This window comes from Lonchura striata, chromosome 12, assembly GCF_046129695.1.
Source record: "Lonchura striata isolate bLonStr1 chromosome 12, bLonStr1.mat, whole genome shotgun sequence".
In the NCBI taxonomy this organism is placed as follows: Eukaryota; Metazoa; Chordata; class Aves; order Passeriformes; family Estrildidae; genus Lonchura; species Lonchura striata.
Genome location: NC_134614.1, coordinates 18,769,572 through 18,782,711, shown reverse-complemented (window position 1 = coordinate 18,782,711; position 13,140 = coordinate 18,769,572). Strand labels below are relative to the sequence as shown.

Sequence of the window (13,140 nt, the reverse complement as noted above, 5' to 3'; positions counted from 1 at the left end):
GCACAGGTCGAATGAGAAGAGGCTGCAGTTGCTGTTTGGCTGCTCTTGCTTCGTGAGAGTACACTTCAGACCTGTCCTGTGCACAGGAATCAAAAATGGACTAAAGCTACTTCTTTCTGTCCTGACTGTCCATACAACCACCTGAATCCATGCAATCTCTGATGGCTTTGTGTTTCAGCATTAATGCTCACCTGTCATTGCTTACAAGGACACTGCCATCTCTCTGGCACCTCACAAGCTTGTTTAAAAGAGACATTTAAGTGTCCTTCCTGCACAGCTGTACACTTTCAGCATGGGCAGTGTGCTCTCTCTTTTGCTCCCCTGGCCCCATCCCCAAGCTAATTCAGCTGCAGCCATGCTTTTCATACCCACTCAAGTGTGCATGGGGCCTCCATTCCAGCGCTGTAAAGCCATCTACAAACATGAGGGGAGAGGATGGTGCCTATTCAGGAAGCTGCAGACTAGGCAGCTATCTTTCGACAGATGAGCCAGAGGAATTTCTACTGCAGGGCTCAATTGTTCTGGGCCCTCGGCTCCCTTTTGTGCAGGAGCAGTGAAAAGTTGTGTTATGACAATGCTTGACAAAGTGTTCAATGAAAGCCACAGTTGGCAGTGACAGAATTTCAAGCCATCCTCCTTTTCTCCAATGCCTGTCATCAGAAGGTGCAGAAACACTTTTGACATAATCTTCTGCGCTGACAGATAAATGGTTTTGATGCAAGGGTTGGAAACTTTCACCTTGCAGAACAGAATTGAGCCATCATGGTGGTGAGGAGAGACCAGGAGCCATGCCTGTCTGTTCCTTTGTCTGGTGAGCCAGACAGGCACTTCTGTTTTCAACAGAGAGGTAGGTGGCTTTCTCTGCACTGGTCAAGGTCCCAAAGCAGAGCCAAAACTTGAACATAAACTCCTGATCTACCCTGTGCCTTGCCCAAGGGGGCAGGGCTGGCCTCTCACAAATCAGGCAACTGACTGATCCCTCTCAGTGGCCAGCAGGACTCTTTTTGTGACAGCATTACTTCTTTTGGGAGGTAGTTTGAACATACCCAGTTATTTAACAAGACTGTCCCTTCAGTCTCTGTGGTGTTCAGTGATCCACAGTGCCACTTTCACAATGCCAACTGAAGGCAAACTGCTTTCTTACTCGGAGTCTGGAATGGCTGAAAAGACAGAACAGGGCCCTTCCCATATTGATTTAACAGGCTCTCAGTTCCTGATCATGGGCATCTTAGTGACAGGAGGGGAAAAACCTACATTGTTGGATTAGCCAATACAAGGAAGACTTGAAGTCTGTAATGGGTAAATTACATGCAGAGCACTTTTCATGCCAGTAAATCAGAATAAAGTTTAAAAACACTTAACCAGCTTTTCCTTTTCAATAGAAGCTGGTATAAAAAAACAATCTGAATGTTAGGGGCCGCTCAGGTTGGTGGTTCTGCTCTTTCTTCTCTGCCAGCTGTATAACTTCTAACCTCTGTAGGATGCTTCCGTGAACTCACAGCTCAGGCTCTTGAATTGATATTAGTTGACTTCTGTTTTCTTTCCACAGTTGCCTTGGAGGGATCAAAATATCCTTCCATGAGTAATTCAACAGAAGCACATGGCCATGCAGAGAAGCAGGCCCAGGGCACTGAGCAGTTTGTGGGCAGTCCCACATTTGGGCTCAGCTAACCTCACGTGCAGGGGGCAGGAAATGGGCAGAACATGCACCAAAGACATGGGCTCTTGGAACTGCCATAAAACACTGTAGGTGATGCTTTATAAACTGGCTTTGAAGAGGTGCCCAGCATGAGAGAGGGTTGGGCAGGTGCTGATTTGGGAAAGGACAGGGTTTTGGTGTTGGGAGTTGATGGCTCTCTTTCCCTGAGGAACACATTTTGGAAAACTGATGGCAGAAACATTGGTTTGGTGATCCATTGGGTGACTTTGTGGCATCACCCCAAGGGCTCCTTGAGAAGGAATGCATTCTGTGCTACAGAGAACAGCAAATGGGACAGCTTTCAGTGTTGGGACAGCTGTGCCCCCAGGCTTGGCATCTCCTGCTCCACTGATGGTCTGCTCAGCTCAGAGAGGCCAGCCTGGTGGGGACATTAAAGCCCCTGTAGTGCTTTGTTCACTGCTGGACATTTGGGACCCACATTTAGGGCTGGTAGAACATTATGTGCACCCATGACCTCAAGTTTTGAGCTCCCTTCTTTATTTGCATTACTGGAGCCCAACCAAGACTGAGGCCTCATTTCATCAGCATCAGGCAAACCAAGACAATACCTACCTCAATTTTATTTACAGTCTAAATAGACAAGACAGACAAAGGGTGGCTGTGGAAACAAAAGCTCTGGAGAGGTGATGTGACATGACCCGGTCACACAGCAGGAGATTAAGAGAGCCAGGAATAGACAGAGGTTTCCTGACTCCCAGTCCCAATGATCTATCTATTGGAGTTAATTCTTTCTCTCACTTAAATGCTGTGACTGGCATGCCACATACTGCCTAGTGAGGGCATCAGTTCTGAGAAACACATCCTTTGATTGCTAATGCTTCAGGCTAGAAATTCTTAGGTATATTAATATAAGTTAAAGTATAGCCAGTGCCAGAAACTCGGTAAACTTTTTCTTGGCGTATCTATGTAATTTCAAGTCTCCTGTTTGTTTTGTACTGACTGTGTTTTTAGCTTTCATTTCCCCACTGATTTTTGAGCAGTATAGTCTACATTTAGTGAGGATACTTGGTGTGGTTGGGGTGAGTAGTGTGGGGAGAACTGAGGACTTTGGTGTGCAAGGGGCTGGAGTTCACCTGCATTTCTGCAGCAGCTGTTGGGAAGTCTTTCTGGTGGTGGTGCAGCAAAATCTGTCTGCTATCTGAAGAGCCAGTGACTTGTGCAGTGACTTTGATGTTCAAATGTCCTGAATGGCAGCAGCAATAGTCAGAAAGTCACTCTGGGCAATGTTAAACTGTGGCTGTGAAATCCTTTAATTTGTGAAGATCTTTGTCTTTTCACTTGTGAATTTTGGAGGTTCGTGTCCATGTCACTCAGTGCTTGAGCACAGGCTAAGGCAGGGATCTGGTCCCTCTGGCAAGTGCAGGGATGATCAGATCTGGTGCATGTGTTCTTGTTTCTTGCTCCATAAAACAGCCTCTTAGTCTATTGCAGAGGAATGTGTTGAGGAGAAATACCTGAAAAATGTGAAGTTTGGCTGCAGTAAAGGGCACAGAAATACATGAAAACGGATGGATTCATGCACTATCGTGTCTGGCTGTATTTCCCCCTTTTAGTTTGTCACTCATATTTCTGTGTATCTGTTTTATTGTGCTGAGCCTGTATTGTGCTGTTACCTGTTGTATTTTCTCTTTTTGCCTGTAGATCAGGCAGGGACAAGCTCCAACCTGATCTTACTGTGTGGTTAAAAAAAAAAAAGGTAGTAATGTAATCTGTGGGCAAATTGCACTTTAATTCATAATTGTGCTATGAATATAGACTTGGCTTTCAAACACACTCCGAGTTTAAACTGCAGTTTGACTTTTATTTAGATAAATGCCTTTGAGTTCATAGTGAAATGGATATCTGCTGTAGGCTGGTATTGATTTAAAGGTCTCTTGAGTGTTTTAAAAGACAGTAGGGGCTTACAGGACAGCATATTTTAAACTGAGATGCTTGGTTAGGTTTTACACTCCTGTATAGCTTCAGTTCTAGGCTCTGTTAAGAGCCAGCCAGCCTGTGTTGTTGATTTGTAGAGCATTCTTCCACAGCAGGTGTTGACAAAAAATTGAACATTTTGGGCAAGATGCGAGGAGCTGCCTTCAGCTGAAATTATGGAAAATGGTGTGATGTGAGAGACATCAAATTATTCCCTTGTGTAAGGGAACGCTTTGAGGGCTTCCCATAAATGCATTGCAAGAGGGCAGGTGATCAATATCTGCTTTTTAGCTTGAAAGAGGTGTTTATCACTTCCTGCTAATCACTCAAAGTTGGTAAGCTTTGCAGTCTTTCAAGTCTTGGTATTTGTAGGGCTGCTGTGAGCCTGGATTTGTCTGTGCATTGCCACAGAGTGCAGTGTGCTGGTGTGAGCACTTCAGGAGATATTTTCCATCAGTGCCCTTCTGGCAGCTGCTTTTCCTTTGTGTGTGCCTCAGCTCTTGGGTCATGGAGCACTGGTAGAAGATCAGGAGGTGCCTCGGTGACTTAGATCCTGTTTACCTGTTTGGGTTGCAGACCTGCTTGCTTTCTGTGGGCACAGTTTTAAAGCAAAGAAAAACCCAAACCATGGAGATTGGCCAGTTTTCTAGTCAGACTGGCTTGGTGGTTTGAATAAGCAGCTCAATGTTTGAGGGTTTATCTAAAATCAGACCTTGAATCTTTTGGGTTGTGTTCAGAGGTGCAGTAAGAGGGTGTAGCCTCCCTGCAGAGGAGGCACAAGGGGTGAATTTTACCCAGGGTAATATCCGAGAGCAGGGTGTGGAGCAACGTAAAATTAAAGAAGTCCCCCTCACAATTTCCTTACAATTTACTGTGGTTGCTTTTCTGCTACCACCCATCAATTTGCCTCCTCCCTCTTTAGATTACACACTCACAGAAACATGCCAGCACTGCATACAAAATTGTAATTAAACACTTGTTACTTTCTTCATCATTAGTCACTTGGTCTTAATTGATCTGGTTAGTCCCTAGCTTCAGGTTTGACCTGTCCTGTGTGGTGTGCTGAGAGTGCACATCTTGGAGGGAAGAGTGCTGTGTGATGCTACAGCAGAGCATGGCAAAGCTCTTGCTTGTGATTTCTGGAGTTGGCACTTGCATTATTTTGCCTGTTTGCTGTCCCTAGCAATCCTTGCAGTGTGTTCCTTCCTGCAGCATGTTGAGCTCTGGATGTGTTTCCAATCAGAGATGTCCTGTGAGGCAGAGCTGCTCTCCCACCAGGCTGCTTTCAGATAATACAACACAACCCATTTGTTATCCATTGGTGCTAGAATATGATTTAGGTTTAGATTTGGGCTGTTGGATAGTTGGAAAGTGTTGGCTAGGGTTGTTGAGGACCAAAGTGTGTACTGCTATGTGGCTTGAAAGCTGTATTTACTGATTAAAAAAAACCCAAACATTTAGTGATAGACTAATTATATCATCTTGTTAGAAAATATAGAATATATTCTATGTTTACACATAGTGTGCATACCTCTGTGTGTGTATTTTGTGTGTAACACAGTGGTATAAAAAATACCCTGTGTGACTATAGCTATAAAATATTTAGTGGAAGGTTTGTTGATTGTTTCAGTTCAGACTTTAATTTGTCAGGAAACATTCTATTCATCTGTGATTAGTTTTGTGGTTGGAAATAATCAATAGTAGAATAATAAATGTAATTGTGTAATATGAAGACAAATTAAAACCACACTAATCTACTGCAAAAGAGGAAGAAGCTTGGGGAGAGCTAGATAACATTTTTGTCATGGAACTAAACTTACTTGTGTATTCAGCAGAAAAGTGCTGCTCTCCCATTTAAGTTCTCTTTAAAAAAAAAAAAACCAAACCCCAAACCCTCCCAGTGCAATCCAGAATAATTAAGATGACTTTGTTTTGCTGAGCAGGGTGACTGTATTTTGCTGATCCCTTTGTCTTTTATTTTAACAGAAACCTGAGCTACAACAAGTTGGCAGAGATTGATCCTTCTGTCTTTGCAGAGCTGTTGAACCTGCAGGAAGTGTAAGTATTCCTTAAAAGGTTTTAATTGTATTTGGCAGGGCTGCTTGTGGGCTGTGAGGAAATTATATCTCATTTCCTAAGACAGTACCTTCCTTAGCTAAGTTGAATGAGCAGGTCTGACTCGGTGTGGAGTTTTTTCCCTCTATATTGTATCTGGGCTGCTTTTTTTTTTAACTAATCAATGAGCAGAACACAACATCCCAATTAAAACAGCAGAGCTGTTATTGGAAATCATTGGAGTTTGCCTCCCTGGGTGTTGTGCAATGCTTGGAGGCAGCAGTTCAGCACACCTGAACACACACACAGAGCTCCTTGCTGAAAGCATAACCCTGAAGCAAGGCACAGCAGCCTGGATTGTGATACCTGATGCCAACCTAGCCCAAATCTCGCAGGAAACAAAGGTGTAGTGTAACAAAGCATTTAACTGTGCCTCCTCCTCTCTCAGACATTCGTGCTCCTTTTGGAATCAGAACAAATTCTGTTGGACGTCTTGCTAGAAGAGGATAAACCAGCAGAGCTGTCTTCTGCTCTGGTGGGGAAAGAAGGAGCTGGGGGAGGTCTGAGTGGCTGTGCCAGACCCTCCTTGCTGGTAAAACAAACCTATTTCGGTGAACTGCAGGTTTTCCAAGCTCCTGATCTCTGTGAAGGCTCAGCAGTTCCACTCAGAGAGGGGCTGCACTGTCAGCCCTTCACAGGGATTCCCGGAGTTCTGAATTTTGGGGTTTAAAAAACAAAAGTGGCTGAAGTTGCAGGCGGTGGGCTGAGGTAATGAGCTCGTGTTTGCCTGGTGAATCGCTGGCATACTTGAGGTTTGGGCTCTGTTTGAAGAGCTAGTGGTGCCTCATGGGAAACTGAAAAAAAGATTTCCTTTCAGAAACAATACTGTGCTCTGTCAAGTATTTGCTCTTGTCCTCTGTTTTCATTAAGTGTTGGGACTCATGGAGGGACCAGATCCTGTGATTCTTAATTAGGCAAAAAGTGAAATTCTCCCTGACTGATGGTCTGCTGGATTGGACTGTGGAGCTTAAAGTAGCATCTCTCCCCTGGCCTGATGGCCCCTGGCTCCTCTGTTTACATGAATAGTAGGGACTTGCTGGGAATCATGAGTAAGTGAGGAATGTACATCAGAAGTGACTGCAGTGCTCTGAAATCAGCTCTGCATGATCTTTAGAGAGAAAGGATGTGGGTCAGCAGAACACTGCCTGTAGGATCTGTTTTCTCAACTGCTCTTTTCACTGTGGAAAGCCTTAAATTGCTCAGTGCTTAAAGAAGAGAATTGCAGCCTTGATACCATGAGACGTTAGAATTATCCTAACATGACTGTGGCTTAGCAATAGCTTTTATTCATGGAAGTGCCTGAAGGTGTGTGACTTCAGGGAGCACGGGGTGTGTGGCTTCTGATTCCTCAGGTAGGAATTCCCTTGAGCAAAGTACTGCATGTGTAAGAGCAGGGCATGCTCTAAAAAGGTGTCAGGGTTTCTGGGAGATAAATAATGCAGCCACAATATAATGGGTAGATAAGAGCTGCTTGCTGTGTCAGAAGGACAGGGTTAGGGAATAGGGAGAGAGCAGAAGAGTGAGTAGGAGGGAAAGGGAGCAGTCAGAAATGGGAGACTGGAGGGGAGGCAGAGGTCTGGAGCAGAGCCTGGAAGGCAGGCTCTAGGAAGTGTGAGGGAGAAGCTCTATTAAAAGCCCTATCTACTAATCTTAGTTGCTTTTGAATAACAGCTAAACCACAGACCACTGAAATAAACTTCATTTCACAAGGAGAACCACATCTGTATTGCCAGAGCATCTTCTGTCTGAGGGTTTTTTTAAAGCACTTTACAAACATTCATGAAATAAGCATCATGCTGTGGCATGTCTGGAGAGCAAGTCAGTGTTTCTCTGTGCATGCTGTGCTGGGCAAACCAAGGCACCCTCAGGGAAAGAGATTGCCCCAAATAATAGATGCATTGATAAGACCTGAACCTCCCATGGTGCTTCAAACGTGTTGTCTGAGCATTACACAAGGCTTAAAACTCTGTGTGTGTCTCTCCATGTGAATAATTAGTGTGGTGTATTTTGAAAACATTTTGTTTGCCCTCGATTTAAAGAAAATATCTGCAGACTAAAAGACTTAAACTTCATACCTTATCTTCGATTCTTTGCTTTGCTTTACTGAGAGTGTGATAAAGCCATAGCAGAATTTACCTACACTTTTCCCTGAGTTAAGGCAGTTGTTTGTGTGCTTTGTTTTGGTGGCAGTTATGAGAAGCTTTTAGAAAAGTTTTAAGTCTGTGTAGGATGAAATTTAGTGATGCAAAACCCTGTGATCCCACTTGATCTGAAATAACTGGTGGAGGTTCAGGGTAGGGGCTGAACTGGGACATTATTTTCCTTCAGGACAATCTTCCTTTTTTTTGATCTTTCTTTCATCCCTTTTGGTGGCTTCATCTGATGACAATCCCCTGGTGTCCATCCATCCTCATTCCTTGGTAGGAAGGATGGATGGAGGGTGCTGCTGTGGGGTAGACCCTGTGCTCCTTTCTGGGGTTTCCTCAGGTCATATGGATCATGGAATCCACCAGACTGGTGGTTTCATGGCTCTCAGGCTTTCCAGGCTCATTGGTAGCAAAGAAAGTAGTAACCACGCTAAAATTCCTCTCCAAACAACTCACCTTTTATTTTCTAAAGTGCCTTTCACTGAAAGCTCTGGAGAGCTGTGCTATTTTTGAGCAGGCTCCATTTCAGCTTGACACCAGCCTGGCAACTGACTGTAAATATTTTATACGGGTGGCCCCCCCTCCTCCTCTGCTTCAGCATCCAGAGGGTTTGTGTCGTCAAAGGTGAGGGCTGGGGAAGGAGACTGAACAGTTTTAAAGTTGTTGAGCCCAGCTGTTCTGTTTTGAGGGTATTTTTTTCCCCCTCTCTTTTTTTTTTTTACTTTTCTTTTTCAATTCCTTTACATAGGGAAAAAGGGAAGATGAGTGGGAAATCCCAGGCAAATACAGAGCTTGGCTGCCTCCTCTGTGTCAGCAAATGGTGCCTTTGAGCCAAGAGAGAAAATGAGGTGGGAGAACCACTTCTGACTGACTTCTGACAGGAGGCTGATACATGAACATCACACTTATGTCAGAGGAGGGTTTGACCACTTGTTAGATGCTGGTTGGTGTCAGAGCTGCTTAACCAGAGCTGACACAGGCTCCTTCTCCAGAAGATGCTTAGTTAGATGTTAATGAAAACGTGCTCAAATAAGCATTTTAATGCTCTTTCCAGCTTGCTTTGTACCTTTGGAAGCTCCAGACCATGTTGTAATATGAGCAACAATGAGCTTTTAGTTGCAGAGTGGAGTTCCTTGCTGAATTGCAATGCATCTGGCTTTTTTTCCCTTACATTTTAAGGCATGGGTATAATGTCAGAGGCAGAGGAAAGCTTTTATCCCAGCAGTGCTTGGAACTCCTTGTGAAATCAAATATCTTGCCTCCTCTCAGAGGAGCCAGAAGGGAAGTTCTGGGATAAATGTGCCACTGCCCTCTCCCACCTGCCAAAAATAGGAAAGGAGAAGGGGAAAAAAAAAAAAAAAAAAAAATGTAATTTAGGATTGCCCCTACTCATGCAGCCCTTGGCTGTGCAGCTCTGGGATGCTGTGCTTTGCACCCAAATTGTGATCTTGTCAGGATTCCCTGCAGAAGGGGAGCGCTTGGGAGGCCTGCAGGGACCAGAGGCTGTGCCTGGAGCAGCAGTGATGGCAGCAGGGCTTTTTGGGGGTCCTGGGGAGCCTGGCCAGGGCTTCCTGTGATCTCTGCAGCGAGAGGTGGGGGGGTGGGCAAGGAGACTGAGAAATTAGGTAATTTTAAGCAACCAGACGAGCGACTGTTACAGTAATTAATTGGCTAATTCACCGTACAAACAAGGGCTCTTTAAAGCAAGGAAGAGCCAGACACATGGCAAGGATCTGTTTTCAGTCACAGAAACACTTGAAGCATTAGGTCCTGGCAGGGACATTACTGTGCTGGTGGCTGCAGGAGCGGGTGGCCTGGGCTGCCTCTGTGCTCCCAGCTGCTCGAGCAGAGCTCCTGTGCCTGGTGACATTTCTGTGCCTGGTGACATTTCTGTGCCTGGTGACATTACTGTGCCCAGCACTGCTGTGCTGGTTTTTTTTTTGTGGGGAAATCCCTCTGGGATTTCCAGAGCTGGTATGGACTTAGGTTGAGCCCCCAGGCCCTGACCTGGTGTGAGCAGGGGCTGCTGCTTGGGGAAGGGGTGAAATTCCTGTCCTGAGCCAGTGGCACACATGGCCTTCAGGGGCAAAAGTCTCCTGTCTCAGGTTTGGCTCTGGAAACACAGGCTGGTGGGGGCCGTGGCATATTGTAAATGTAGGTGAACCTGGTGGGAAGAAATTATGATGTCTGACTCCAAAAGACTGAATGATTTTTTATTATAACTATACTATAATACATTAATATACTATTGAAAGGAGATACTAAAACTACATACTTACTTTTTCTAACTACCATATCTAACTAACTCCCAACTCGTGCCCCTCTCTCCATAGTCCAGCCCCAGGTGGGTTGGATTGGCCATCAGGCTCAAACAATCCTTACCAGAATCCAACCAAGCAATCACCCCAAGTAAACAATTCTTCAAACACATTCCACATGGGAAAACAAAGAGCAGAAATAGAAATTGTTTTCTCTTTCTTTCCTCTGTACTCTTCTATGAAAAAATCCTGAAAGAGAGAAAAATGTGCCTACCACAGTGGCATGATGCTTTCCAGCCTGGAGTGGGTGGCAGGGGGGGAAAAATCCTTATTCTTGTAGAGAGCAGTGGAACCAGTGGTGGTGGCTCTCATGTATTAAAGAGTAACATGTGGCCATCAGAGGTGCAGAAAAACCCTTTCAGATGGAAGCTTCTGCCCCAGTGTCAGCCCTCCCCTGCATAATACCTGTGCACAGCTTGCCTTCAACCCTCAATTTCTGTTTTTTGCAGGAGGCTGGAGCACAACGAGCTGAGTGCCATTCCCTCGCTGGGACCTGCTGCTTCCAGCATCCGCTCCCTGCACCTGTAAGTCACTGCCACCTCCTCCAGCCCTGGGTCTCTGTGGGGAGGGTGCAGCTGCCTCTGAGAGTTTCATGGTGTCACACTCATTCCTGCTGACTCAAGATTTTGGTTTTTGGCTTGCTAAGAAATTTAAGAATGAATTAACCTTAATTAAGAAACGTCACGTGGAGTAGTGCGATTTGTGTGAGGTTGTGGGTTGTGCTTATGGTCATTGGTAACTTATGTCAGTAAATTCCACAGGTGGAAAAAGCTTTTTTTTCCTCATCTGCCTTTGGGTTTCAAACATTAGGTCATACTTGTGCTATTAAATTTTACATTTTCTTTATTCTTTTTTTTTTCCCTGGCTCTGTTCTGACCATTTTTGCTTTCCTCTTAAAGCCAGAGAGTATTCATATCTTAATCTTTTAGGGAACTCATTGCAGACCTGTTTTTATGATTTCTTTCAACTTCTTTTTAACATTTTCTTTTGAGAGAGCAGTGATTGTAAAGCATGATCTGCAGAAAGTTTGAAGTTCCATCTTTGGTGGTTTAGATGACCACAGAAGCATTAGACACCTGAGAGCTCTTGGGTATTGGCCACCAAGGCTCTTGTGTCAATGATGCTGCTGAAGGGAATAAAATATTAAAATATCAAACTATTTAGTACCTAAAGAGTGTGGAAATGATTTTTGCATGTGTCTGCCTGTAATGTGCACTGAGGAGTTTTGCTGAGGTATGCATGATACCTCCCAGGTTTCTGGGAAGTGTTTATAGCTAACAGGGACTCTAGCAAAGTGCTGGAGCAGTTCAGGTGGTGGCTTCCAGTGCATCTGCAGGCAGGTATCTGTTCTCCATGGATTTGGTGTTTCTTGTGGTGGAAAGTACCCATGACCACACCACCAGCTGATTGGCTTCTCTTGCTTGAAAGGCTCTGACTTACTCTGAGGCAGTCTTCATCTGTTGGCTTACTGTGCTGCCACGTTTGTGCTGTGCACCAGGGTTTGAAAAAGACCTCCAGAAATCTGATTTATGGATGGAAAGCTTGCATAGAACTTGCCATCCAGGGATATAGTCTTAGGCCCCCCAGACTGGCTTCTCTTTCTCATGTAGTCTATAAATGCTCTGAGTTCCACAAGCCCCTGTTGTTATTTTTGCTATTAATTTAGCTGTTGGCAAAGAACCAAATTGCTGGAGCTTTGGGTTTTTTATTCCTGAAATGAAATAAGCAGTTTGGAAAGGAGGAATAATGACTTGTGGAAGGCAGTAGATTTACAGCTCCTCTGAAATTTCAGAGTGGTGCAGAAGGAAGGAGAAGCTACAAAGCCAAATGATAAAAGGATGGGATTCTGAACAAATCTGCTTAGTATCACTTTCCAGAAATCTGAATTGCTCTCCTCAGCTGCTACACATAAATAACTCTGATAGCAGCGTTTGTAATGCTGCTGCCATACTTCTGCAAGAAGGGTCTCTTTGTTTAGCTTGTATTAGAGAATGCCACTTCTTTTCCCCCTTGCATTGCCTTTTAATTTTTATCAGAGCTAAAAATAACCTGAATGATGTTTTAAAGTACCTGCTGCAATCAATGTTGCTGACTCACATTGGAATGATTTGCTGAGGAAGTGATGTTTTCTCCATCTTTGGGAGTCTTTATTTAATCAATTGGTTGGTTTCCTAAAAGATGGGCCTTTAGTTCAACCCTAGGTTAATGGGCTTGATAGGCAAATTGGTGGGTAAAGTTGTTGAGCCTTGTGTGATGTAAGGAATCAGATTATATGGTCATACTGGTTTCTTCTGGCCTTCCAATCTGTGGAGTAATAACTGGGGAGGCTGCCAAACCAAACCCAGGGTGAAGACTCATAATGAAGACTTGTGTACTGAGAAACTGGTTTGTGTTTAAGTGTATAGTGTTACAGTGTATTCTTAATGCTAAAGAAAAATAAATACATTTCCTTTTTTTTTCAGTGTTTAGAAATGTGTGAAGTGTGTTTACCTCACAAACCTCTGAAGTAGGTTTTGTATATTGCATGTGGTTAAGTATTTCCAAAGGACTGTTAATGTATTATAAAAGCTAGGGTTGTATATTTGTCACTCAAAACATCCCTTCTAAATGAGTTATTTAGTCTCCTACTCTTCCTAAACAGGAGAGCACACTTTTTCTCCTTTTGGGGCTAGGAGAAACAATACTGCCAAAGTCAAATTTCCCATAAAGTTTGGTGGTTGTGTGGGTTTTTTTTGGGGGTTTTGCCTTTTTTTCTTTTTTTTTCTTTTTTTTTCTTTTTTTTTTTTTTTTCTTTTTTTTTAATGAGCTTTGCTTTACATTCCTGCTTTTGAGGTTTTCCTTACCTGTCTCCATCACCCAAAACTTGCCTGACCCCCACATGTGTGAGGACCAAAGGCCAGTTAAGTATATATGTGAGAATCTGTTG

At 44.0% G+C, this 13,140-nt stretch overlaps 1 protein-coding gene across 1 annotated transcript in view; it reads left to right on the top strand.

Moving 5' to 3' along the window:
* Positions 1-13,140, top strand: part of LRIG1 (leucine rich repeats and immunoglobulin like domains 1) — a 91,870-nt gene that overhangs the window by 30,149 nt on the left and 48,581 nt on the right. The window contains 2 exon segments of the mRNA XM_021551253.3: positions 5,621-5,692; positions 10,664-10,738. Coding sequence (XP_021406928.3) covers positions 5,621-5,692; positions 10,664-10,738 — 147 coding nt within the window.